General features: G+C 39.7%; 6 protein-coding genes across 6 annotated transcripts; 1 reads left to right on the forward strand and 5 right to left on the reverse strand.

The window, feature by feature from the left end:
* The first annotated feature begins 280 nt into the window (after window positions 1–280).
* Window positions 281–27817, forward strand: LOC117620913 (chlorophyll a-b binding protein of LHCII type 1-like). The gene is made up of 2 exons (XM_034351165.1): window positions 281–296; window positions 26849–27817. Exon 2 carries the CDS (start codon window positions 26878–26880, stop codon window positions 27673–27675), a length of 798 nt encoding a protein of 265 aa, XP_034207056.1. The 5' UTR covers window positions 281–296; window positions 26849–26877; the 3' UTR covers window positions 27676–27817.
* Window positions 1164–2206, reverse strand: LOC117620914 (protein RADIALIS-like 3). Its single transcript, XM_034351166.1, has 2 exons — window positions 1629–2206; window positions 1164–1376 (listed from the first exon to the last, which is right to left on the reverse strand). The coding sequence occupies exons 1-2, from the start codon at window positions 1934–1936 to the stop codon at window positions 1349–1351; spliced, it is 336 nt and encodes a 111-aa protein (XP_034207057.1). The 5' UTR covers window positions 1937–2206; the 3' UTR covers window positions 1164–1348.
* Window positions 5334–7076, reverse strand: LOC117620840 (pectinesterase-like). The gene has a single exon (XM_034351083.1). It carries the CDS (start codon window positions 7074–7076, stop codon window positions 5334–5336), a length of 1743 nt encoding a protein of 580 aa, XP_034206974.1.
* On the reverse strand, window positions 8179–12224 carry LOC117620910. The gene is made up of 3 exons (XM_034351161.1): window positions 11644–12224; window positions 9567–11052; window positions 8179–9484 (listed from the first exon to the last, which is right to left on the reverse strand). Exons 1-3 carry the CDS (start codon window positions 11930–11932, stop codon window positions 9298–9300), a joined length of 1962 nt encoding a protein of 653 aa, XP_034207052.1. The 5' UTR covers window positions 11933–12224; the 3' UTR covers window positions 8179–9297.
* LOC117620912 (pto-interacting protein 1) lies at window positions 14326–17568 on the reverse strand. The gene is made up of 8 exons (XM_034351164.1): window positions 17340–17568; window positions 16846–16934; window positions 16384–16634; window positions 16164–16290; window positions 15647–15920; window positions 15179–15311; window positions 14971–15057; window positions 14326–14717 (listed from the first exon to the last, which is right to left on the reverse strand). Exons 2-8 carry the CDS (start codon window positions 16928–16930, stop codon window positions 14583–14585), a joined length of 1092 nt encoding a protein of 363 aa, XP_034207055.1. The 5' UTR covers window positions 16931–16934; window positions 17340–17568; the 3' UTR covers window positions 14326–14582.
* On the reverse strand, window positions 20851–23203 carry LOC117620911 (S-adenosylmethionine synthase 1). The gene is made up of 2 exons (XM_034351163.1): window positions 23023–23203; window positions 20851–22288 (listed from the first exon to the last, which is right to left on the reverse strand). The coding sequence occupies exon 2, from the start codon at window positions 22283–22285 to the stop codon at window positions 21104–21106; it is 1182 nt and encodes a 393-aa protein (XP_034207054.1). The 5' UTR covers window positions 22286–22288; window positions 23023–23203; the 3' UTR covers window positions 20851–21103.
* Window positions 27818–27858: the final 41 nt, after the last annotated feature.

The raw sequence follows: 27858 nt of genomic DNA on the forward strand, positions 1-27858 counted from the left end.
TCTAATTTAATTTAATTTAATTTGTAAATGAGTTAGTTCCCATAACAAGAAGAAAAAAAAAAAAAAAAAGCCCCAAGAGAACTCGAAGAAATTAATTTGTTCCAATGAATATTTTTTTTTATAATAATAATTGTTTTCCTTTCTGGTAATAATAATCAACACAATCCATTATTGATGAGGAGGTTGTGGGTAAGTACTACAGCAACAAGAAGAGTGTAGTACATCTTCTCATCTGTATCTTGTACATTCTTCTTCATCCTTTTTAAAGCTCTCTCTCTCTCTCTCTCTCTCTCTCTCTCTCTCTCCAGTTATTTAGTACACAGAAGAAGAGGTAGTACATGCATTGTCATCTTGGTCAATGGAATATCAGATTTGGGTAGTACATGTGTGTACGATTTAAAATGGCCTTTGTTGTAGAAATAAATACACAGCAAGGGTTAGGGAAGGGACAAATTAATGTATCTACAAGTTGCAGACTGGTGGGTGGCTGGTGACAATTGAAATTAGAGGAGCTGATGGATGAGGTGTGTGCAAAAGCCAACAAGAGGTAAATCATCCTATTAATTACATATAAATAATAATATAGGGGGTGGAGAAAATGGGAAAGAGACTGATTAGACAGGGAACAGGTAGAGCATGGATGGAGTTCCCAACAGAAAAATAGAGCTGTTGTGGCTCCACTCATGCACTGCCTCTTCCCTGGCTTCCGTCCACAATCTTCCTTTTCTCCTACTCTTAATTTACTCATCCCACACCCTTAATTTCTTTATTCTTTCATTTCTACCTCATGTTAAGGTTATATGGAGGTTAAATATGGGCTTTGCAGTGTAACAATGCCAAAAGACAAAGCACAACTGTGGTTTTTGAATAAAATAAGTTCCTCTGTTTCCTGTCTCAATCAAATCAATATGGTTTCTTCTACTCATGTTCCAGTGCATACAACCCATCTGGATCTGGATCTGGCTGTGTTCTTCTTTTCATTGATTGATTGTACAATGTTGTCTCTGAAAGGAAGTCTATGTATGTGAACAAGAGCAGATTGTAAGTAAGAATTGTCATGTAATGTTCCTTAAATCTTTGTTTTGTGTGTTAAATCTCATTAAAGGCGAAGGAGGTCTCCGGTATAAAATTCTAAAAAAATTCTGAAGATGCAAATTAGAAACTGAGTGAGGGCTTATACATTATATGACATGAGTCAGAAAGAGTGCAGTATTTAGAGTTTGGGAGGGTCAATCCATCTGGCTTGAATTTCACTAACTTCTGAATTACAAGAAGAGAAATGTGGTATTTACAAGCAGCCGACAGATCTTTGAAACTGCGGTAATTACACTTGCAATGACCAGCAACTTTAATTTAAGCCCAACCGAACCAGCAAACTGTCACAAAACATTTTTCCAAAAGTCAGAAAAACTCAAATATCCCATGGAACTGGATAAACAAGGTATCTGATTAAGACTTATAAAGCCACAAGATTTCAAGAAACAAATTGAGCTCAAGGTATCTAAATACATAATCATTAATCAGGAGGTCAATATGAACAATAAACGAAGAAAAGAATGCAACAAAGGCAAAAGGTAAAGGCAAAGCAATCAATGACTTTCAAAAGCTGTTGAATTTCATTCACATACTTGTTATTTTCGTCAGTCCAGCAAACGGATTGAGTGCAATGATCCACCACTTGAACATAATTCTGCGGCTGTCCCAGTTTGTGATCCAATTTGCCAGATTCTATAACCTGCAAATCCTCCAAAAGGATCACATAATGTTTCTGTACATCCTCTGCGCTTTTTTTGCCTCCAAGCAGGGCTGCAACTACTTCCCAGCGCTGTGGGTCTTCCTCATCAACCGCAGCCAAAGCCAGCTCAAACAACTTGTTCTCCTCCCAACTCCATCCACACAACAACTTAGGAAAAACATTCATGTCCACGATGTCCATGTCAGCAGAGCAGCAGAACAGAGAAGAGAAGAAAGAACCAGATCACACTCTTTTGATCAATTTGCGGAAAACAAGGATCACCAAACCCAACAAATGGGGTAAGATTCTTTTCTGATACCTTGTTTGTCTCACTTTCTCTTGACCACCTGTTCTTGTGGTTGTGTCAGTTATGTGGTGTGGGCAACAAACCTTTGTAAAATTCCAAGTCTGTTTTATAGGAGGGGCTTTGTGTCAGGGAATATTGTCCCTCCTTAACTCAGATCTAAACCATGATCCAATGAAATATAAAAAAATAGGTATTATATTCTATTATATATATATATACATGAACTCTTGACACATAATAACAACACAAGTTTTTAATCTGTTTGGACCAAAACTGGAAAACCAATGATCAAAAACTGACAAAAAGTAATACTTCACTGACCATATCTTGCAAGACCAAGAATCTCAATATATTTTTTTTCTTTGTTTTGGGTTCCCAGTTCTAGCATTGGATTCCAATTAGTGTTAGACCCTGCAGTCATTACATATAATTTTATTACTCAGTCTTAGATTTTTTATGAACCAATAATGAAAAAAACTTTGATCCATCTCCTGAACAGCCAATTGAAATATTATTTCAATTGCCTACGTTTCTTTCTACCTTGCAATAAAAGATAGAGACTTGTGTGGTTGGGATGAAGGAAGGCCTCATCTTTCCACATGTCCATGCATTCACAATCCAGAAATGGGTCACTTTCAATGACTTTTTAGTGGGTGAAAATACCCAAAAACTAAGCAGGTAAAGAGAGATTAATCAAAAACTCTAATGAAATGTGGTGGGAGGGAGGAAGGTTTCTTTATTTATCAATCAAATTTCCTGATTGAATATGTTAACCCGTCCCTTTCAGTCCAGACAATTCTGGACCCAGATGATTTGCATTTGCACCATATCTTTTGAGTTTGCTCATGGCCTTGTATATTATATAAACTTACATAATTCAATTGGGGGAAGAAAAGAAAAAACTAGATTGTAGAGATTGGAGAAATATAGAAATGATGTGGAAGGAAGTCCACATTTCAACTCAAAAGGCTCTTAGAGTTGATCTGTTTAGAAAAATAGACAACTAATGATGAGATTATTATCTTTATGTTTGTTTAGGTTAAGAGATAACATAGTAAGGAAAAGCACTTGTTTGTGTGGGGCAAGCCCTGTCTTGGATGAGGGAGAGAAGATAATGAATGACAAGGGGGTGACTTATCATACCAAGTTGTGAAAGCTCAGTTTGCAATCTTTATTTCTTTCAACTTAAATTGCCAGGAATCAAGGATTAACAAAAACTAAACCCCACTCTAATTGGATATCCTTGTCCCCAGAACAATCCAGAGTGAGCATTAACAAGTTCTCTTTGTCCCTGACTTTGACTATTCCTTGCAAAAACTTATGTAATTGTACACTATTAATCTTCTCCCCAACAAGTCCCACGCAAATCACACAAATCACTTATCGAATTCTTTAACCAATAAGCATAATATGTACATCTATATCAAGACAAAACGAGAAAACACAAAGTTTTGTCTTAATAAACCAACAACCAACAACTATATTATAAGGTGTTCCAGGAACCGGGGGTCAGTGTGCTTTGTCCAAACAAACCATTGACTCTAATAACACTCCACATAAACTTGCTGAGGAGGTTTTGTTAGCCTATTTACAACTACATAGAGTGATTCGCAACGTTCGTGTGTTTTTTTTAAGCATGTTGTTGTGATGTCATATCATTTGAAACTGATATACAAAACTCAAACACGACCTGAAACTTATAAACTCAAACTTGAGTTTGCAATCTAATGGTATGAAGAATGAAGATTGGGTTGAACTCGATGAGATGGCATGCTCTACCATCCGGTTGTGTGCCACGAGAGAATTTAGGCATACTGTTCAAGATGCGAGACTACCACGAAGGGTATAACGGCGAAGAAGCTTTACCAACAGAAATCTCTCACTAATCGTTTAAGTCTCGAGAAGAGATTTTGGAAGTTCATGATGGAAAGAGGGTCACATCAATGAGTTCAACAAGATACTTACTGAGTTGAAGTACATGGAAGTCCAATTAAATGATGAAGACATGGCTTCGGCTCTTATTAATACTAACTATGCATGAGCACTTTGACAAACTAGTGCAAACCATGCTTGGATGCAAAAGATGGTTTTGGATGATGTGACATGTATGAGAGTGACTGCCAGCCTTCCAAGCTTCCACCTTGCTCTGAGACTTCTGGAATGCACCAAGGGAACACCGAGGTTTCTTCCCAAATTATGAGTTAAAGAACTTCATCTCCGAAGCAAGGCTTGAATTAGTACTGAGGGAGCAACAGATGCAAGATTTTTCAAAGCTAATCATCTTACCCAGAAACATCACAGAATTTATCTAAGGCTTGCTTCAAACTAGCTTCACCAAATAGAATAATGTCATCAGCAGCAAAAAAAAAAAAAAAAAAAGGTAAAGGGAAAATGCCAAGTCCCCTCTTGCCACTTTGACAGGTTTCCACTTCCCTCACTCACAGCCTCAGAAATAATGTGAGAAATTTTTTCGATACATATTTAACAAATAAGGAGAGAATAATTTTCTTGTCTCACCCTCTCTCTTAGATTTGGCAGTGAGTTCACTGTTCAACACAATTTGGTGATAATAACTTTATCGAGATATACAACACAATGCTGATGCGCCTAAACTGAGAACTTAATGGAGGATCATCAACTTTAGGAACTAAGTGTCTTCTTAGTAGTTGGGCTATGTTTTCATAGAGTTAGCTGTATTTTTTGTCGCTGCTCTGTTTCTGTTCTGTTTTATGTCTCCTTTTATGTTTTCATATAGAGATAATTGCTTGAGAATAATCTGCGGGGGGGGTTGATTCAATTAATGAAAATGGTGCTGCTGGGAACATATACATAGCCAAAAGCCTTGCTGCTCTTGATCAATTCCATTGAACATGTTGTTCAAGCTTTCACCTTGAATCATTTGATGAATTTCGAGGCAGTGATGATATGACGTTGATGATGAGCCTTGGAGGAGTTGGATTATGCTTGTTTGTTGGCCTGATGAAGGATGGGAAGAGAGTTTTTTAATTTATCTGGGAATTAGATCTCAATGGTGGCCATGGAGGAAGACATAAGCAATGCAAGATGTACGTCAATAAATTAATTTAATTAAGATCGATATATACATACATACACATACACATACACATACACATACACGTACACATACACATATATGAAGAGAGCTAGCGCTACATAGATATATGCCTATGTATATGTATATGCGCGTACTCGATCTCTTCTTCTCTCTCTAGACTCAATTAGCCCATCCCATTAATTAATTAGCTAATTAATAAAAGACCCTTTTTTTGATTAGGAGTCAGCATGGATGAAGCTTGGGATGTAAGGAATGTTAGCCAACTTCAACCAGCGATCAGCCAACAGCGCTGGCCCAGCTGTGAACTTCTCCGCGGTAGCCCTGTCCATTTCACCGTAGAAGCCACCGCTCCACTTGGCTCTCTTGGCAAGATTGGCGCCTGGCCCGCGGTTCTTGTACTCTCCGAAGAAGGCGTGCTCCGTGTTCCCGGCCTTCCCGTCCCAAGCGCTGTAACCTTCGGGCCTGATGAAGTCTGCCAAAGTACTCTCCATGAACACAACCCTGGCGTACGGCTTCCACGGCCTCCCCAAGTATGTCCTCACTTGGAACCTCGTCGGCAGCAGCTTCTGCTCCGGCACGATCCTCGAGTTATGGATGATGATCGCACCGATTTCGTGAGAGTACTGCCTGCCGGGAGCTGTGATGAACACTTGGTTCTGCTCCGGGATCGACGACTTCCTCACAATGATCAACGAGTTCTGAATGAATGCCCGAGCGTCCCCGAAGATGTAGTCCACGTGTCCTGAGATGACGCAGTTGCGGAAGAACTGCCGTCCCGCCTGCATGTACAGGGTGTCTTGGTACCCGCTGATCCTGCAGTTGAAGAAGGCGATTTGGTCACCAACTGTACGCAGAGCAACGGCGGGTCTTCCCTCGGGACCCGCCGTGTTGCTGAACCCCATGGACCTCCCAATGAAGCCGGCCCCAAACACTTGGAATGTACCGCTGGTGGAGATTTTGTCTCCTGTTCCTGCTTCGCTCTTTTGTCCGGTGACCAGGGTGGCCCTGGGCCCATCGCCGTACATGTATACGTTGGTCATTTTCTTGTCCACCGTAACATACTCCCGGTACACTCCCGCCTTCACGTAGATAATGTACCGACCTTGTTGTCCGTACGGGTACGCTTTAAGCGCCGCGTTAATGCTGCTGTACTTCCCGCTTCCGTCCTTGGCCACGACTGCGTGAGGCCTCAGTTTTCCGTTGTCTTGCAACGCCATCAGCTTGCGGTCGGAGGCTGAGAACCAGCTCGGGGACCTCCCGTCGCTGCTAAGCTCGTCTTCCAAAAGTCGGCGTTGAGTGCCGAGATTTCTCAAGGCCTTGTCGTTTATCTTCATTCCGAACAGTCCGAGGATGCTGCCGATCTCACCCACGATAGCCAGAGCGTTGTCGGTGATGGCGGAGGCGTTGCCTATGGGATCTTTCAACGCCTCAAAAATCTTGTTGTCGTCGTCTCCAATGATGTCAAGGCACGTGGTGGAGTAACTGATGACGCTTCCAATCCAAACCTTGAGCTCCATTACGCGGTCCTCCATGGTGTGCAAGTCTGCATCGCCCACATACGAGAACACGGCCTGCAGCTCCGCCACGGCTTCCTTCAACATCTCCTTGCACTCCTCGAGCGACTTCTTGGAGCTGGTGCCGTTTCGGGCCTCCACCAAGAGCGACTCGGACATGTTCAAGGCCTTCTTGGCCTCCTCGGAGATGGACAGCAGCGCGGCCTTGACGTAGTCCTTGTAGTCGGCACTGTTGTTTTGTGCGACGGGGCCGAGGCTCCTCTGGCATTCCGGTTGAAAGTCGGTGTAGTTACAGATTTGGGTCACCATCTTCTGCTGCGCTGTTAGGGACTCGCCTTTAGGTTTCTTATTGTAGTGGACGATCGCCACCACGGCTCCGATGACCGCGCCCACTACAAGTATCAGAGAAATCCCTGATACAACTACTTTCTTATTAAGAGCCATGCTCTACCTCTTTTTTTGTTTCCTTTTTCTTTACCTTTCGATGTCCCTCCGAACCGCTTATTCCCTACAGCGATAGCTCGGGAACTAAAACATGATGCGGCGGATCGGAGAGAAAACTATGGAGAGAGGAGATGAGAGGAGGGAATAATCCTAATTAAAAAAAATTTCTTTCTTTTTCTGTCTACGGAGAAACGAGGTAGGGTGTGCATGGGTAATATAGTGCAACGATTTACCCAAATTAGGTGTGCATGCAACTGAATGGAGGTTAAGTTTGCACGGTTGACCGGCTTTTGGGTGGCAGTCGCGGGGATAGATATGCTGGCTTAGGGCAATTCCAATTTCCAACACAACACAAGGCAATTAATGTACTAGGACTAATGCTATTCCTATTGTTTGGCATGTCTTCTCTCTAAACTATCACCAATCACCAATGCATTGCACCAGTTTGTTTGTTGTGTTTGTTGTGTGTCAAACATAGTAGTTGTCATTTCTGGTGCCAAATGCGTGCCGTAAGAAATGATATTGACAATGTGGCCGGTGGCATAAGAAATGACATTCACATTAATTTAGGGGGGTCAAAACCTATTTTGCTTTGGAAAAAGAATTTTTATTATTATTTAACGACGAAAAGATGAAAAAATAACTGAGAGAGTAAAAATGAATAATCAGTTGGTCAATATTGTTTTCAAGTATGATCCAGTTACTAGTATGTAAAACCAAGTTAAGGAATCGGAGGGGCCCGCCAGATAGCTTGCCCGAATGAATGGTCACAGAAAGTCCGTGACACGACGCGAGGTTGGTTGACCAAATATGCCAACATTACGACCTCCTTAATTTGATAGATACGTAAATAAATAGTGAAAAGGAAAGGAATATATTCGGTCCATAACTTTGGAAGCAACCCCATTTCTACTTTCATTTTGATGAGTTAGTTATTATGTGTGAAATTATAATTTGCAAGAGAACTGGACTGGTCAATCCACCGCATACCCACGCTGCAGGGGTCGAACCCGTTCTTCCCCACCTTGAACAGACCAAAAAACATCGCTACCACAAATCTGCAAGTAACCTGAATTGGCGGAAATCAGGAAAACCAAGGAGCTTTGGAATTCAAAAAACTACATAGAATTTTGCAAATTACATAGTTGAGAATAGAATACATAAGTTTATTCAGCACGCTTCCTAGTTGAGTTCCAGGACCAAGCCAGGAATCCACTAACGAAGCTTGAGTTGCAGACAACAAATATAAAAGGATGAATAAAACGAAGGCAAGCAATTACACATCTTTCTTCTCCAAGAATATTTAAAAAACAAACAGTGTCAAATACGATACATAAAACTCAACCTAAATTTACTTGCAACATCCAAGCATGTATATAGCCACACCAGGTTCCAGAAATCGCATGCATGCTTAAAGGCTTCTAGGATAGCTTTACCTTGGCAGCCTCCTGAACCACAAATGCAGTCCCATCAGGATACCTTCTTAAATGGATATACGTCAAAATGCGGCTTCAATGTCTATGAAGTTGCTTCAAGCTTTTTCGTCTGCAAACTTTCTCATCAATTAACCAACATAGAACTCGAACAACTATATCTCAGATACCTGATTATGTACTAGTCATCAATAGAGCTCATCTGCATGGCAGTTGAATAATAGTCTGCAAGATATAATCAAGTAAGCCCTGATCCAGGTAGAACATGCTGAAACTTGTCCAGAACCTACGTAATCTTGCCCACACATTCATATGATAAAACATGATACTACCACTTCCTGATTCCATTCCTGACATTCTTCCTTACTTAGAAGCATGGCTTTGGGCAGAACGATCCATTGATTTTGTAACGGACAAAAAGCCTCACAATAATGCAGGTACAATCAACTTCGTAAATTAGGTAGCTTCTAATTGTTTAATACGCATCTTCCATTAGCAGCATTTTTACCCAATCTTTGGAAGTTCATTGAGTACCCCATAGAGTATGAAAGAAAAAGGGGGAAAAAAAGAATAAAAAAAAGACGAGGAAAAGACACCTAGTCCTACTTACTTGGTTCAAAATGTAAAGGTTTCCACCCCCCTTAGTTCTTCAGATACTCTAATAACTGTATTTTGTTTCAGAAGTAAACACAGTTGATCAAGGTCTCAATAAACTGATAATATTATTTAAACCCTTATTTTACCGTCTTAGAGCCACTTTATCTCTATTTAGGGAGTTGTTGACTAAATCAAGTACCAGGTTCGGCACCCATTTCCGCTTTAGTCTCTTCGAGGGTAATAGAAATCGGTTGCCATCCTGACGGATGATGAGTGATCCATTTCTTCATGCTGACTATCATATTCAAGATCTGAAGTACATTGCCCAAAGCAAGCCCTTCTGAGCACGCTTTTCTCAAAATCATAGCTGCTTCATATCTGCAGAGAAGAAAACCATGGTCAAAACTCGGCATTCCAGGAACCATAAGCATCTGACTAAGAATCTATCATTAACACTTACCTGCATTGAGAAGCCATTATTGCTGATCGTCCATCTGAGGAACTCAAAAAGTTCTGTATCTGATCCCATGTGGCTTTAGGGTAATGATTAAGATTACCACCTATAGGGTTCACACACTTCCATAATTGCTCATTTTTACCAACATACAACTGAAGTGCACCAAGGCTCTGCTTCACTACCATATGTTGCTCTATTGCGTAATCCAAGGCCTTCCTTACATCGGTATTGCGGTGTTTCAGATCACCATAACGAATGCACTCGGTAATGTTTGCTTCAGTAGGCATAATTTTTTCAACTTTCAAGGTGTTTAGGGCTAGTAAAATAACGCCAATAAGGCCTTGAACGTATTCAGATGGTGTGCAGCCTTGAGTTCCCCAAATGCCATTACTAGGAATGTTGTTTGCAACTGCAGGGGAGGATTGAGAGGACAGATAATCAGAACCCCAAGGATACCTGTTGTTCATAGAATCATGATGAAACCCCTGGCCACTCTGCGAATTATGGACCTTATGAGATGCATATGGGCTAGCTGAATTTAGTGACTCGCTAGACCTGGGTCTACTAAACTCGTCTCCATTTCGATGAGGGAACCTTTGCGAATTTTGAGCATAATTGCTGTACTCGGAGACATTTAGCTTACTCATATCGGGCATATTCGTAGGTGGGGCTGAAGAAAATCTGAGGCCATCAGGTCTGGGAGGAATAGGTCGAAAACCATGACTTTGAGAATTAGGAGGGAACATATTATCCAGTCCAACATTAGGTTGCACGTGGAAGTTGTTGAGCCTCGGAGGAGGATATTGGTTTTGCTGACCTAGAAAATTATTGCCATTACCGCCTGAAGGATCAGAATTTCCAGGGAAGAAATTGGGAGTAGACCTATTAGTGGAGACTAGATTCTCACTAACACCAAAGAATTCGTGCGGAGCTTTCTTAAACTGCTTTGCATGTGTATGTTCTGATTGGTAAGGGTAATCATTATTCTTGTCATCTTGGTTCCCAACTGGCACACTCGAGGCTCTTGATATGTTGGGTTGATTTGGGTTTTTCCGATTTGATTTCCCTTTATTTTTACTATCACCAACCCTTCCATTTGTAGAAGGCTTTTGATTTCCCATAGGAGGCTGTTCATAATAAACTGGAGGCGGGTTTATCTGGAACGCTTCAGGCAAAGGGTACTGTGGCATTTCAGGGTTATAAGAATGGTTACCATTCGCAAGCTGAGATGACTCCCCACTTGAAAGTGGGGGCCCTCCAGCTGAGAGGCTCGTCCAAAGCCACACACTCTTTGCTGCAGCTATGAGGGGTGCGGAAGCTTTTTGTGGTTGTGCCAGAAGGATATTATATCTTCTCATGCGCAACTGGTGTAGAGCATTGGAGAAATCCCTGTCTCCAGAAATAAGCAGGTAGTTGGCTGGAGCAGGGTTATCTACTGCCCAGAACAGCATATCAACTAGAATCTTCTTGTCACTTGCATCTTTCACACCTGTTTCAGACCATGAGCTGTCAGTGAAGATCATAATGATAGGGAAAGAAAAGAATATAGAGAGTTTGAGGGGACAAAGAAAACAGAGAATGAATTACAAGCATCAATTATCACAACAGAAGAAAAAGAAAAAGAAGAATGAAAATAAGGCGATATATCATCAATCTAGGATGGAAAACATGTTGAACAAAACAAGAAGTTGCTGAATCAATTTATGAATTACCCAAAAATAGCATCATATTGATTCACTTGCTACTTTTAAGTAACAGTTGTCAAGATTAACTAAAATCAATATCAAAGTAACCTTTTAAAAAAAAAAAAAAAAATCATACCATCAAATTAGAGTTCAATAGACTCAACTTGACTCATCATATAATTATTTGAATTAAAAAATTAAAGACAAGAAAATCAACCCTTGATATTAACTAATCGCAAAATTAAAAAACATACGCAGGCCAAGCAAAAGAAAAACAAAAAACAGTAGGGGAATCTGTTTACTAGGGTTCCAATTTAGGGCCCGGTGAAGATCAAACACAAAAATACAAAGAATAATAAAAATAAACAAAAAACAATAAAATTAATTATTTTTACCAGCGGGGACGTGGTTGAGGGCGATGCCGGTGCTGGAGAGCGCGTGCTGAACAGAAGCAGGGATGCGATTGGTGTCGCCGTAGGCGGAGATGGAGACGGGCCCACAGTAATTCATCTTGACGAGAGCAGAACTAATGTTCTGGGCGATGGCGTGGGTGTCGCAGACCTTGGGGACCTGGCAGTTCTCTATGTCCCACCACACTGACGTCTTCGCCTTCTCGTACTGCGTCTCCGCCTTACCCATCGACGTCGACGCCGCCATGCTGCTTCCGCTCACATCCCCACGCATTGGCGCTCTCCAAATACTAGAGATCTGACTGGTCACTGCTCAGTTATGAACGACGACGAAGATGATCGATTCTTGAAAACACTTCAAAACACCAAAATTCAAAATTCAAAATCAAAATCAAAATCAAAATCAAAATCCCCTGGTTTTGATTGATGGATTGGATTGGGTTCCTCTCTTCTTGAGATTGATCTCTTCTTCTCAAGTAGTATCTCCCTATACCTATAGAGATTTTTGGGTTGGAGTGTTTGGACTGCAGCCGTTGCTCCGTCTTTCTTTATTCCTTTCTTTTTACTTGTTTCTTACTTACCTACTTGCCTAATTAATAGGTTCCATGTTTTTACTAACACCGCCACTCATGGGACGGGCATAATCCGTGTTCCTATTTTACCCCTCTCTTGTGTTTCGGGGTAATATTTTTGTCTTTTCAGTATTGTTTTTGAAGTCATGAAGGGGAGGTTTTTTTCCAGCAAGGACAGCCTCAATATTGAGAGTGGTTGGGGGGTGGCAGCTTGACCCAAATTCTAACGTGGATTTTGTGTTTGGATCAAGACTATACTTTTTCTTCTTTTTCGGGTCAATGACTGTCGTCTCGTCAAGCCCAAACCCTATTTGCCCAATTGCCAACCTTTTATTACCATTTATATAAATAAATAAATAATTAACACCAATAATTGAGCTTTAAATATGGGGTTAGAGATTGCTTAACCACTAGGCAAGTCAGTAGGGCACTAGCAATAAATAAGAGAATAATACTCTCTTTCTTTTCTAAAACTAAATTAGGATTAAAGGAATAAAACTATTTACTTGTGTCGTTGACTCAAAGTCCGATGTTCTTTTTTCCATATCAATTGTTGATTTATTCAACTTCTAAATAATAAGTTCAAACGTATTTTAGCAACCCACATAAAAGGAAAATACTTCCTTTATTACCATGTAAGTAAGAATTTATATATTCTTGTTAACAACAATGTAATATGTGTACAGAAATTTTTCTTTTTCATAAATTAAGAGTATCTCTTTACCTTCACCGAAAAAGAAGCAAATAGTATCCACAAAAGATAAAAGCATTTTGTTTCAATTCAATCCGCGGAATGTCTATACCGACTGATGCGCCCACATCACGGAGAAATATCAATTATTAAAGTGTAGATAGATAGCATTACAAAGAAAACGAAAAAGAAAAAACAGCGTTACTGATAAGTGAATGGGTTTTGAGGTGCACCGAACCACCAACTGCAAGCCCATTGGAGTGGTACACATCGTCAAACGTATGTCTCATCTAATCAGCTAATAAGCGGAGAAACAAATAGAATGGCAGCTAGGAAAAACGAGTATGCTCCACCACGCAACTTTGTATTCCTTGAACACTAAGATAAAGACATCTTTATAGAATGACTGTTATTAGAAAAAGGTTCTTTTTTACTATGAAAGTAAGAGTTTCTATATTCCTCTCAGTAGCAATGTGATATGTATATTTCTTTTTGTGTTTTTAATAAATTTTTTTTTTCTTTCATAGCCGTAACAACCAAAAAACTAACAGCCACCACCATAGCCGCAGCAACCAAAGTCCCATACACCCAACCCAACCTACTCCTCATCATCGGCCAAGGATCGATTGCCTCATTTCTCTCTCTGAGTCTCGCCCTCTCTCCCTCACCAAAGAAGTAAGAATCCAACTTAAACTCAAGTTTTACAACGCTGAAGAATAAATTATTGACATATTAAAAAATCCATTATTGTAAGGACAAGTATTAATTACCGTGTTGTATTCAAGAACAAACCATCTTTCACGTTCTGCTAGAAAACTAATGACAAAAACCCATATCCAAACTAGCTACAGGCATCAAATTGAATGGTGATGCAATCAAAATTAGTAAGTAACGGAGCATATCCAACGTTGTTGGGTGGTTATACCGTTATCGGGGGAGTTTGGGAGGCTGTTGGATTTTTGGTTCTTGGTTAATTTTTTTATTCATTTTCAAACAACAATATGTTTATTTAAGTTAACAGTGTTAGATAGGGAGTTAAGTAAGTAAATGTACAGATGTCAACCAAGTAGAGAAGGAACTTGTTTACTCGTTATCATTTGCAAACTCCCCGACTGCACCTCACAACAAACTCGACGAGTTTTGCAGCAACCCATCGAATCACTCTGTTACCAATTTTTGTTCATTTTATTTTGTGTTTACTTGGTTGTTGTAGCACGTCATAACATGTTGAGTTTCTGGCCACGTGTATTCTAATTCTTGCACAGGACCCATGAATTGTATCTAGTCAAAGTATCAAGCTTTGAATTATTGACCAAACACTAATTTGTCAATAATTTTTATGTAACCGAAATAATTGAATTCTCAATAATATTAGACCCTGATTAAGCAAAAGCATCCAAAGAATAACAGTCCAGTCACTAGGAGAAAATGCCCCTTGCATTATGAACAAACCAAATACACCGCAAATAATGAAGCAATATAGTACATTCCTATTCGAAAATGAAAATGAAGCATTTAGAACACGATGCAAACAATATACCACCACCCTCAAAACAATCCCCTTGTTACAATTTGCATGCTGAATTACTCATACATGCACACATGACACATCTTCAGAGAGAGAGGGAGAGAGAGAGAGAGAGAGAGAGAGAGAGAGATTTTCACAAGTTTGGTACTTCCCCTGTGGGTCCATGCTGCCGAGCGTTTAACAGGGGTTGGAGAGCTTTCACAACAATGCTCATGTTTGGGCGGAAATCAGCTTCATATTGCACACACAAGGCAGCAACTGCAGCCATCTATAATCAAGACACAAAAGCATTTCAGTTTTAGATGTTTGATCGCACCATCAGTCTTCAATTGTAGGTATAATGAGGTATGCTGTCTATATACAAATGCATGGGAAAAAAATAACAGAGATGCCAGTTTAGCACCTCACACTTGTTCAAATAGAAAAAGAAATTACCATTAATTACATGTTTGTGTGTGTATGCATGTAGGTAGATATGCGTACATACAACATATATGAATGTATTATGATCCAGTGAATACCTTTGCAACCGCCTTTGGTGGGTATTCTCCTCCTAGTCTTGAATCAATGCACTGCCTAACTTTGTCTTCACTGAGTTTTGGTGTAGCCTAGCACATCCCAAAACTTTAAAAATCAGCTTGATTAACAAGAAACATATTCTCATGTCTACAAATCGAAAAACAGATAGCAGGTGCTATGAATATACAATAAAGAGCACAGATATAGTACCCATGTTACTAGACTCTGCTGTCCCCTTGGTAATGTATGATCAACGGGTTTTCTTCCAGTCAAAAGTTCAAGCAGAACAACACCAAAACTATAAACATCACTCTTGGCATTCAACTGTCCAGTCATTGCATATCTACAGCCACAAACAAAATTACTGAATATATTAGTGCTGAAGACATGCACTCTGGTAAAAACTTTTTTAAGTAGGAATAAAAAACTGATGCTCGGGTTGATTATTGGGAAACAAAGAAACGAAGAAAAATCTAAATCTTCCCAAAGAAATATGAAACACTGATTACACCGCCTTTAGAATTGGGGTAGGTCATTGTAAAATTACAAGTTTTAATTTCTTCACCAAAGGATTCTCAACAATCAAAAAACAGCATTGTTTCATTTCAGGTTTATAATAGAGCAAATGCACAACATAGTTGCTAAATGCAATCGTTGAAGAACCAATTAAAAGCTTACTCAGGGGCATGATAACCAAAAGTTCCTAGCACACGAGTGGAGTGAAGACGTGCTGCATTATCAGGAGCTTGATTGGACAAATCAAAGTCTGCAATCTTAGCAACATCGTCATCAAATATTAGCACATTGCTAGACTTGATGTCGCGATGAATGATGTGGGGATCAGCCTTTTCGTGCAGATACTCGAGCCCTTTTGCAGCACCCACGGCAATTTTAACACGCTGTGCCCATGACAAAACTGGACCAGGTTGTGCTCCTTTAACACCTTTCCTTCCTGCATTAGAAAAATAATCAGGTTGAACACTATATTTTCCAGAAACAGCAAAGACAACAGCTCTCATCTCAATTAGTACAGTCTAACTGCAAGAAACAGTTTTAACGAGAATGAAGTTTAGACAATGCAAAACAACATAGTTAATTTCCACACATAAACAATGCATCAAACAAGATTGTGCAGCAAGAAACATCAATCTCAATCCTATCATTAAGCTTTCACCTTGATCTTACTCTCACATACCATGTAGAATATCATGAAGAGATCCATTAGATGCAAACTCATAGGCAAGAACACGGGAACTCCCATCAACACAATAACCAAGCAATTGAACAAAATTGTCATGTTTCAGCCTTGATACCATAGAAACCTGGATCAGTTATTCATCAAGTTAGGAATGAATTTTAATATATTCGTTTGAATATGGCAATAACAATAACAATGAACAGATTCTCGTCTAAACCTGCGCCAGAAATTCGTCATCAGGTTGTTTGCTGGCATCTAACTTCTTGATTGCTGCATGCTGCCCACTTTTGAGTACGCCATAGTATACTCTTCCATATGAACCCTCTCCAATCAAAGCACTTGTCCCAAAGCCATCGGTAATTTCCTTTAGTTCATCTATTGGTATAGTAGGAACTTCAATAGGCTGGACCTTTACAGCTTGAGCACCCCTAGGTGCAGTTCCTGAGGCGTGATGGCTTCCCTCACTTCCTGTGTGATGAAATTCGACTCAGTTAAATTGATGAAATCGGTGACAAAAACAAACAGACACAAGAAGAAATGAAGAAATGAAGCAAAAGAAACAAAATTTGAAGGAAAAAAGAAACTATCAAATAATAGTTAGTTGAAATATATCAACCTAGATGCAATCATGCAACACAACAACAGGTCGACTCGACTATAGCATAGCACAGTAGATTACCTGCTGGGTTTTTGACCATGTATGGACCTCCATGGTCGGTCGCTTTATGCATATCATCATCTTCACAACAGCCGAAGCAGCTCATGATTCTTTACACACACACACACACACAACCACAAAAAGAAAAAGATCCTTTTGAGTGAATTAAATAAAAACTGCTACTATGATTGATATGAAGAGATTGAAAATTAAAACCAGCAAAGCATAAAATGCAAACGAAACGAGGAGAGCAAATGGCAAGGTGGATTGTAGAAATGCAAAATCGAGGAATTAACAATCCAGTTACTAAAAAGTAATACCAAGGACTGAACAATTCATAGTCGCTGACCTTGAGAACCCATTTCCATTATTTTATTTAAAACCCTATCTATCTATCTATCTAGTATGTGATCAAACATGGAGATCAACCAAAACAAAAATAAAAAAGTGGAATCAAGAAAGACACAGATCGGCAGAGATAGAGAGAGAGAGAGAGAGAGAGAGAGAGAGCGTACCTGAAAGAGAGGGAAAAGCTAAGTGGATGCTTGTAAAGTAATTACAAGAGTATTGGGTGGGTGTGTCAGTCAGTGGGTGTCTGAGGGAGGGAGAGATCTGAGCTCCAAATCCGGCGAGGGAAGCGCAGCGCAGGATAGGCGGGGAAGGAAGGGGAGTGCGCAGGATAAGGATACCGAAAAAGCGATTGTAAATTGTATTACAAATTTCACAATTATGTATGTATTTAGGGAAGGTGACATTTTGATCGCGTTTTAATATTTTGGGATTTTTCTTTTTTTAAATATTTTTTTTTGGGTGTTGGCCAGACTTGACTCAGCTACAGAAGAAGACAGACTGAGAATGTGACCCTTTGACTACTTCGCTCCGCTTCCCCATGGAAGAGTGGCGCGTTCGAGCGCAACCCATACTGACGTGGTCGATGTTGATTCGTTCAAGATCTTTGGGGCGCACAGCTAGGCTGCATCGCATCACGTGATAGAATTTGTCTCCCCGTAAATGGTTAATTCTCATAAGGGGATGTCAATTCGTCACAACTTTCGCTCTTTTTCTCTTCGTGGATTTGATTTATTGTGGAAACGCCGATATATTTGATATTCCTCCGTGGCGTGGGAACGGGTTTAAGTGTAAATTATACTAGTTTTTTGGATTATGGAAGCGCTTTCTGCACACATGGCTTGATGACTCTTATTTTCCTTTCGAAGCTTTGGTACATGTTGTTACTGGTTATTATTCCTTGCTGGTCATTGTATATACTTAATTGAAATCACTTGAATTACGAGTCTTTTAAAATTTTAATATATTCGTACAAAAAGAATGCTATGTATTCATTGTAAATCAATGTAATTTTCAGTTGTATACAAATTTTGGTACCATACATGATTTTAAGGTTGTTGAACCTTCGTTCTCTTGTATTGTTCTTTGGGTTGTAAATTGTAATGTGGAGTAACCTTTTGCCTTTCCTACACATTGGGCTGTGCATTGTATCTTTGGTTGTTCTTTGGGCTTCACCCTTCTTGTTGTTCGTTGATCTTTAAGATGCTACTTAACTGTCATAAAATAAAATACATGTAACAGAAGAAGTGAATTGTTTCAACATTGGCAAGGCTTATTGCGATAAAACTTCATACTTACTAAGTTGTGCAGTCATAGTAGACGACTAATTTGAAGGACAGTGTCCGTGATCACTTAATTGTGAGCCATAGATTCATCGATATACAATCTTAACATGCCATACCATATGGTATAATTCTATGTGTTTTTCTGTTCTTCTAGCATAAAAGTTACACACCAGAAATTGAAATTAACCAGATATAATGCTTGTACATTGTGGTATAGAGATGCAAGAAGGGCAGTGCATGAGCATTGGAAATCAGGAAATCAGAAAATGCGCCCATCACGCATGCATGACAAATGGACTGCATGCAACAAAACCAAATTAGCAGGCATTCACATGTCCCTTATTCCTTGACTACTCAAATTTGCCCACTTTTCCACCAGATCCTTGTTTTTCACTATTTCCCTGCACTGCATGCATAATTGTACATATCATTATGACAAATTTGTTGGCCCCCTTCAACCTCATGACAACATAGGCAGCTCCTGAGTCTCCTGACCACCCCTCACATGCTTGCTCATTCATTCATTAAGCTCTCCTCTTCTCATCTCTTCCTTTCTGTATGACTTGATATTTGAGAGTGAAAGACATAAAATAAAATGGAGTCTTTGGCATTGCTCAGAGTCACAATGGGCTTAGCTCTTCTTCTTTGCTTTGCTGCTTGCACAGGTGCACAATTCTAAATTAATTACTACTTTTTATTAGTAATATTATCTGCTCTGCTTTGCTCACTCAATGCATTATGCACGCACTTGCAGGAATTACTTGTACACCTCTAACTCTGGGTTGCCTTTCACCTTGCAGAGTCAAGGAACTTTGCTACTCAAGCTGATCAGGTAATAAAAGGTGTTGGTGCAGTTTAATATTTTTAAAAGAGATTGGATGAGAGGCATGCTTCAGTTGCCACGAACCTCTTTTATAAGGCCACTGGGAAGCACCCTTGGGACTTGGGACTGCCACTTTAATGGCACTGGCTTAGTCGTTTTTCAGAACCCATGTCTGTACGTTTTAATCTTTCATTTTGGCTTCTTCTTCTTCTTTCTCATTCTCCTTAATTATATATAATTAATTGCTTAATGTGATGTATGGCAGCTGTTGGCGGTTGTGAGTATGCAGTGTGAGACGAGAGGATCATCGGTTGCTTTCTTTGTTTGCTGCTGTAAATCTTTTTATAGTTGTTATTTTCACGATTATTGACTCTTGTCTAAACTCTAATTTGCATTTTCAGTAATAATATTAAATTATTAATCTACCAGTCCAAACAGACTCCTCTCCTCCTGGTCAACCTTTTTGTATGTATATGGTGGGTCTGGTCTCCCAACTTGGACTAAATAAAACCCTTCATTTTTACTCAGCTCAGCTTATTAACCACGGCTCAATTTTAATGGCCTAGAATGGTCGGTGCTATAGTAATCGAGTCTTTCGATTTTTATTAGAGATATTTAGTTATATACCCATTTCTAGCACTAATATTATAAATAAATCCTACACAATTGAATTCCTATAAACAAACCCAAAAAAAATCCAAAAAATGATAGCTAGCCTTATTGAATTTAATATTGATTATTAAATTACTTTGATGTCCTATTGAGTGCTTTGGGTATTTTTATGAGATTTTGGGGTTTGGGCTTGTTTTAAGAAATTGATGGCAGTTTTGTAATTTATAAGAAGTTAAAAGCTTTTTTGTTATGTTGTAAATGGGCTTTGGGTGTGTTTCTAAAGTCCATTTTATATAGGGTATTTTTATAATTTGGGCCCCCATATTGGGTATAATAGTGAATCTTCCTTTTTATTAATGATATTTTTATCGATTGACAAAAAAGGAAAAAAGTCAAATAAAAAACAATAAATCTAACCTCGGAAAATAATTATTTGACAAGTAACCCTGATTTTATGTTCAAAGTTGTTAGATAAGATACATTCTGATTCTGTCCTATTTTTTCAGAAATATCCCGACTCCAACATAATTATGAATGTCAAATAGAAGTCCCAACATAATTACCGCGCATTCGAATGATGGTAAAAATAAAATAAAATCTTGTAATGATCTACTTGGATCATTCCCCGTTTTATCCCAACATCCAATTAAATCTCCAGCCAACCCATAAACACGTAAATGTGATGTGGGGGAATCCTAAGTGGGTGTTATGGCCGACAAGTGCAAATTATAAGCTCAAAGAGAAGAAACGAGAGAGAGAGAGAGAGAGAGAGAGAGAGAGAGAGAGAGCAACAACTCGTTTATTTTCTTTCTGTGAACTTCATATTACAAGTCCGCTTCATCCATGTATAATGTATGAGCATGAAATTTAATTTTGAGTTAGTTCGGAATTGGATAGCTAAAATGCCAAAATTTTCCAAACTGCCCTGCTGGTGGATGATATAATAAGAGTGCCATCAATTTGAACAAAATTCTCTTTCATTATAGAGTAGAGACACTGGTGATGAAGACAACATATTACAGAAAAATGAAATAAGATAAACCAAAAACAAATAATAGAAAAAAGGACCTTCAAAAGTATGAAATTAGAACATTAGAAATTTGTTTTAGAGTGTAGAGCTGCAGCAGCAAGTAAACACACGAATTATTCATCCAGTGCCAATTAATGCAAAGCCTTCAACAGCAAAGACTTGACTTGTTCAATCTCAAGCTCAAGACTGAGGCTTCTCCCACTTGAGGGGCTTCACAACCTCCCAGGTGAAGTCGGGGTCATCCCTTCCAAAGTGTCCATAGGCAGCCGTCTTCAAGAACCTTCCACCGCCACCCCTCTTGAGGTCCAGGTTAATGGTGATCATTCCAGGCCTGAAGTCGAAGGTCTCCTTCACGATTTTAAGGATCTCCTTGTCTGGAATCTTTCCAGTTCCGTATGTCTCGACAAAGACCGACAAGGGCTCAGGCACACCAATGGCATAAGAGACCTGCACAAGGGCCCTGCGAGCAAGCCCATTTGCTACAATGCTCTTGGCAGCCTGCCTGACAATGTAAGCACCACTCCTATCCACCTTGGTAGGGTCCTTTCCGGAGAAAGCACCACCACCATGGGCTCCCCAACCGCCATAAGTGTCAATGATGATCTTGCGTCCAGTGAGACCTGCATCACCGTGAGGGCCACCAATCACAAAGCGGCCTGAGGGGTTAAGGTGGAAGATTGTCTTCTCATCAAGGTACTTCTCTGGGACAACAGGCTTAATAACATGCTCCTTGAGGTCAGCAGCAATCTCATCGTTTGTGACAGTCTCATCATGCTGGGTGGAGATGAGGACAGTGTGGACACGCACTGGAACCATAGCTCCATTTTCATTGTAGTACTCAACAGTCACTTGGGTCTTGCCATCAGGTCTCAACCAGGGGCAGGTACCATTCTTCCTAACCTCAGTAAGGCGAGCACCAAGCTTGGTGGCGAGCACATGGCTAAGGGGCATCAATTCAGGGGTTTCATCGGTGGCATAACCAAACATGTGACCCTGGTCACCAGCACCAATCTCCTCAGGTCTCTTGGTGAAGTGACCATGGACACCCTGGGCAATATCCGGGCTCTGCTGCTCAATGTTAACCAGGACCTTGCAGTTATCGGCATCAAGACCTACATCATCAGAAATAAATCCAATGTTGCGGCAAGTTTCACGAACAATCTTCTCATAGTCAACATTGGCCTTGGTGGTGATCTCTCCAAATACCATGACCATGTTGGTTTTGGTGCATGTCTCGCAGGCAACCTTGCTGTCAGCGTCCTGGGCAAGGCAGGCATCGAGCACTGCATCAGAGATCTGGTCGCACAGCTTGTCGGGGTGACCCTCGTTCACGGATTCAGATGTGAATAGGAAAGTCTCCATTCTCTACACATCACAATAGCATAACAAGAAATCTTAATATCAAGATAAGCAGTCTACCCACCATAGTATACTTTATGCAACAAAGAAAAGTCAATAGCTCCAACAAAGTGAAAGAATAAATGTCTAAAAGAGAATGGAACTGGTGGAAAACATATCAATTATACTTTTACAAAAGTATTATTCCCAGAAAAGCAAATACAGAGTGAACAAACAAAGAACAACCACATCCCTAAAGAATAACATCAGATCAGACATAAGACTGAATAGAATCTACATCCCTGAAACAGATTGACATCCTAAAGATGAAGTGAACTAGCACATCGTGGTCATCTTCAAGAAAAAGGGATTTGTTTGGGAAAAATATCAACCATTAAACAGGGTTGTTCTGATAATGACACCAGTCTCGAACAAATCTTCAGAATACATAATAGTACTCATTAAATAAGCAACGCAATGAAAATCAAAAACCCAAAATCTGTAGATTACAGGCAAATGAAATGAAGAGGTCACCAGATCTGCAAAATTTACTACATAAAATTCTACGACTTCAATTTGACTTGTCGGTCACAAGCAACCGAGAGCAAATGATAACAAAAACCACAGCAAGCCTGTAAGATCTTTCATATTTCCAAAACAAAACCATATAAACCACCAGATCTGCATGCATTATGGTGAACCCACAAAACACAAAGACATGAAAAGCAAAAATTCAATAGGAAAGAGCGCGAAAATGGTACCTCTGAAGCGCAGATCTGAAACTCTTAAGAAGTTGGAGGGAAGAAGGAGGCTGTGCTTTTCGAACCAGACCGCTAACGCAGAGAAAACGGAACTTAAACGACTACAAAAGTCTCTTTGCAGCCTCAATGTCCTCTTATCCGCTATATTTATAGATCAATCTCACCAAACCGGTTTACCGGGATCGTCCGTTTCGGATTGTCATCAACCATCTAACGGTTGCGAATGAGGTAGCTTGAAAGCACAAAAAAGTTTCAGCCGTTGGATGTGAGCTAATCCAGGGATGAGATTATTCCGGAGTTTGGTGAGAGAGAATATCTAGTACTTGGGCCGTAGGTATTACCGGCTACAGCTGGTGTTTCACCAACCCTAACCGGTACTCGGCTGACTGGCTTGGCTTAACTAGCTTGGCTACTTTCAAGGATAACGATTTAGGAAGGTTGAACAAGGACAAGATTGGGTGCATAATACATTTCGACTATTCATTATTAATTTATTAGCGCTCATATCAAATCAAAAAAAAAAAATATATATATATATATATATATATATAATTAAGAGGATATGATCATCATAATATTAAAATTAAAATAGCTTCCATTTTCATATGCTTAATTAATTACCGATTTAATTTTTTCCGTTGCAATGGCATTTTGGTCTTCTTAACACGGCCACCGACAACCGACAACACAGTGGAGAAAACTGAGCTGGGAACCTGGCCTTATTAAAGACAGTGAAAGCAAGTGTCCTTGTCAACGACCTCATTTCTTGAAAGGGAAATGCAGAAGCACCTAATGACAGAAATAAAACACAAAGCAAGGGAATGAATGAAATGCAAATTGAGGTAAAAAAATCATCAGTTGAAGTTTGCTTGATAAGGAAATGTTAAGTGAAAAATGACAGAAACCCCACCTCCCTTTTTTTTTCTTCTTCTTTTTGAATTCTATACATGTACAACTATATATACTCCATATATTTATTTATCTACTCGAAATAAATACAAGTTACAACTAGGGGAGTAAACTCACATCCTCGTTTCAAACAGCGTCTTAAAAAAAAATCAGAGATTACCTCAACCTCTAACCAAAACAAAAAGAATCGAATTATTTGTGAGAATCCTTATAAATTAAACAATCCTTGGAGAACAAGTTTTTGTCAAGCTAAAATAAGGGTATTGTTGATCAATCTGATTCCATATCTTGACATAAAATAATTAAAAAAAAGTATTCCATATGCCATTCAGAATTTGCATAAATCCGAATGAACGCTTGTTAATATTAGGGGATATTATATTATAATCATTATTGATGGCGGAATATATTCGAGTCGAGAAGGTCATTGTAGGAGCATATGATATGCATGCTTTTTGAGGTGGGTTTGGTTTATCCTCATTAACAACTGAGTTTGCCAAAAAAGTCTTCGGTCACAAATCAAACTCATTGTTGTGTCAAGTAAGGTAATTAAATTCATCAGGGTGAAGGCTGGTATTTGGTCACCAACCCAATTGAGTCATTGACCAATGCACTACCTCTCTTTTTCTTTTTCTTTTTCTTGGAGGAGGGAGGGCACTATGGGGATTTTAATTTAACCAACCCAACCCATTGAACTTGAGAGTTGATGAAGCCATGGCTGCTGTTGATGATGATGATGATGATGATGATTAGATGACGAGGCAGCAACTAAGCAAAAAGTGAGAAAGGGGCAGTTGGGATTTATTTAGGGCTAAGCTAGGTGCGTTTCATTTAGGGCTAAGCTAGGTGCGTTTCCCACTTCCTCCTTCCTCCTTCCTCCTTCCTCCTTCCTACTTCCCACCCATCAAAAACTAACCAAAAAGTTGAGACGATGGATTCTATCATTTTCTGCTAAATTCCCAAAAGGTTGGGAACTTGGGGTAACCGGCACGTACCCGTTGTCTTGCTTGGTGAGATGGATTTGTCACTTGCCTATTATAATAAAACTACATCCAGATTCCACAACCCTAAAGCCTTTTCCCAACAGCCAAGTTTTTAACTTTTATTTGAGAATAGTCACAAATCGGCTCTACATGATGATGATCCTCGTCGTCATCATTCTTGTTTTCCAAAGAAAAAAGATCGTCAACAACGTTCTTGCATAGAAGCTTCTTCTATATGCACCCAAGTCTTTGATTAGTGTACACAAAAATGATTGAAAAAGGACAATCTTCTTAAACAATACGAGATTTCTTTCAAATTTTCCATTTTATTTTCTTCTCAAAGGGGGTTGGTGAAGTTGTTGTCCGCCTAAGATGATGAGGAGTTCATATCGTCGTTTGTGACTTGACTTGTCCAACCCACCAACAACCACCCAACTCTTATCCATCAAGCAAATAATATAGGACCTTAAACACCTTATTAAACCCTATAAAACACTTACACATCACATGCTTATAAGCTTGGGCTCAGAAGCCATAATCTTAGTTAACAGATTTGCTGCCTAAATACGTTCACGAAAAACAAGACAAAACAAGATTGAAGCAAGATATGATTTGCCACCTACAAAAACCCAAATAGGCTGCCATGACCTTTCGTCGGCTTAGGAGTCAAATTGCCCCGAATACCTCTAAAAAGCTGCCACCATAAAGTTCCCCACTATTATTAACTAAAATTTGCCACTCCTAAACCTCAACAACCCTTTATGTGATTCACTAATTCATCTACGTTTAATTTCACAAAAAGCACAACTACCCGTTTGGGATTGCTTCTATATGAAACAGGGGTTTTTTTTAAAATATAATAATAATTATTTTTTAAGTGCTGCTATTAGAAAAACATCGAACCTACTTGAAAGTGATTTCTACTAGGTGTTTCTCCAAAATACGCTTTTATAAAACAACGTATAAAATAACTAAAAACATTTTATGACAAAGTTTTCCCATGAAGCACTTGAATTATTAACAAAAAATTCGATGGAGTGTTCAAATATTGAAAATTTGGGTATAATAAGTTCTGGATAATTCGGTGCACCGATAAAAATGTATGGGTCTGTATAGAAGGCCGCTTCTTCCATGGGTGTTGTCGTTTTTGTCCATTATTTTTTGTAGTCACCCCCATGCCGTTTGGGATTGCGGGCCTCAATCTTTGTTAATTATTTTGTTTAATTTTTAAATCAGCAGGCCTATAATGTACAATATCTTTGGACACAATTTGTCAACTTCATCGCATTGGGCGACATGGAAAAAAAAAAAACTCTTCTTAGATCCGGCCGGACTAAACATTAATGTGTGAGATGCATTAAGAGCCATGTGTCTGCTCTCATGCATCTTGATGTCATTCTGAACAGAATGTAATTCCATCATTAAAATAAGGCCTCTCTCTCTTTTGATTCCCCAGTTCATCAGCATTTACCTTAAAGCTTAAAACAAATGTTTCGTTGCCTTCGGAATAGTGGGCGAGTGGCGAGTCAGAGTGAAATCGGTAAAATTTAACCTCAGTGTGCACGGTTGTTACGCCTATGACTACGAGGACTTAGGTAAAAGCAAAATGAGGCGAAACCAAAAATTAAAAATGGCTTATAAAGTTTGGTGTAATCGTAATTTACATGAAGGACCAGAGGGTAACGTGATATGTGTTTTGAGTAAACAGTCCAAATAATTTCAATATAATCCATGATATCCTTCATTGATTGGACGGGAAGATGAGCCGGATGCTTTAATCACTTCCATCACCCCAAGAACCAATCAGGAAAAGGGTGAAGATACACATGGATTGTGGATAGGATTGTGGATCTCACTGGATCCCTTATAAAAGAGAACATCATATTCTGCATACTCAATCATCAAACATTTCACTAGCTTCATAAGTATCCACCCTCTCTCTCTCTCCCCGAAGATATAAGACATGGCAACTATGGCTCTCTCATCCCCATTCACCGGGAAGGCCATTCCTTTAAACACACAGACAGAGTTCTCAACTGTCCAAGGCAATGGTAGAGTTTCTATGAGGAGGGCAGCCAGAAAGCCAGCTGTATCATCAGGCAGCCCCTGGTACGGCCCTGATCGTGTCAAATACCTCGGACCATTCTCTGGTGAGGCGCCATCTTACCTAACCGGCGAATTCCCTGGTGACTATGGTTGGGACACCGCTGGGCTCTCAGCTGACCCTGAAACTTTTGCCAAGAACCGTGAACTCGAGGTTATTCACTCAAGATGGGCAATGCTTGGGGCTTTGGGCTGTGTTTTCCCAGAGCTACTCTCCAGAAATGGAGTCAAGTTTGGTGAGGCAGTGTGGTTCAAAGCTGGAGCTCAAATCTTCAGTGAGGGTGGCCTTGACTACCTTGGAAACCCAAGCCTAGTTCATGCACAGAGCATTCTCGCAATATGGGCAACTCAGGTGGTTCTCATGGGTGCTGTTGAGGGTTACCGCATTGCCGGAGGACCACTCGGTGAGGTCACTGACCCACTGTACCCAGGAGGCAGCTTTGACCCTTTGGGGCTTGCAGATGACCCAGAGGCATTTGCAGAGCTTAAGGTGAAAGAACTTAAGAATGGCCGACTTGCCATGTTCTCAATGTTTGGGTTCTTTGTGCAGGCCATTGTTACTGGAAAGGGCCCTATTGAGAACCTTGCTGATCATCTCGCTGATCCTGTTAACAACAATGCCTGGGCTTATGCCACCAACTTCGTGCCCGGCAAGTGAGGACCCCTAGTGTGAACAAGAGATCTTCCAGCTACCTATTTGTGTGTAATTTAAGCTTCAACATATGCATTAATGGCCAATTTAACTGAATCATGAGGTATTTTAAAAATCAATTGAAGCTAATTTACAATTTACTGTTACATATCATTGCTTGTCGAAGTTCACAGCTCAGATTTCTTATGT

This window comes from Prunus dulcis, chromosome 3 (genome assembly GCF_902201215.1).
Source record: "Prunus dulcis chromosome 3, ALMONDv2, whole genome shotgun sequence".
Lineage (NCBI taxonomy): Eukaryota > Viridiplantae > Streptophyta > Magnoliopsida > Rosales > Rosaceae > Prunus > Prunus dulcis.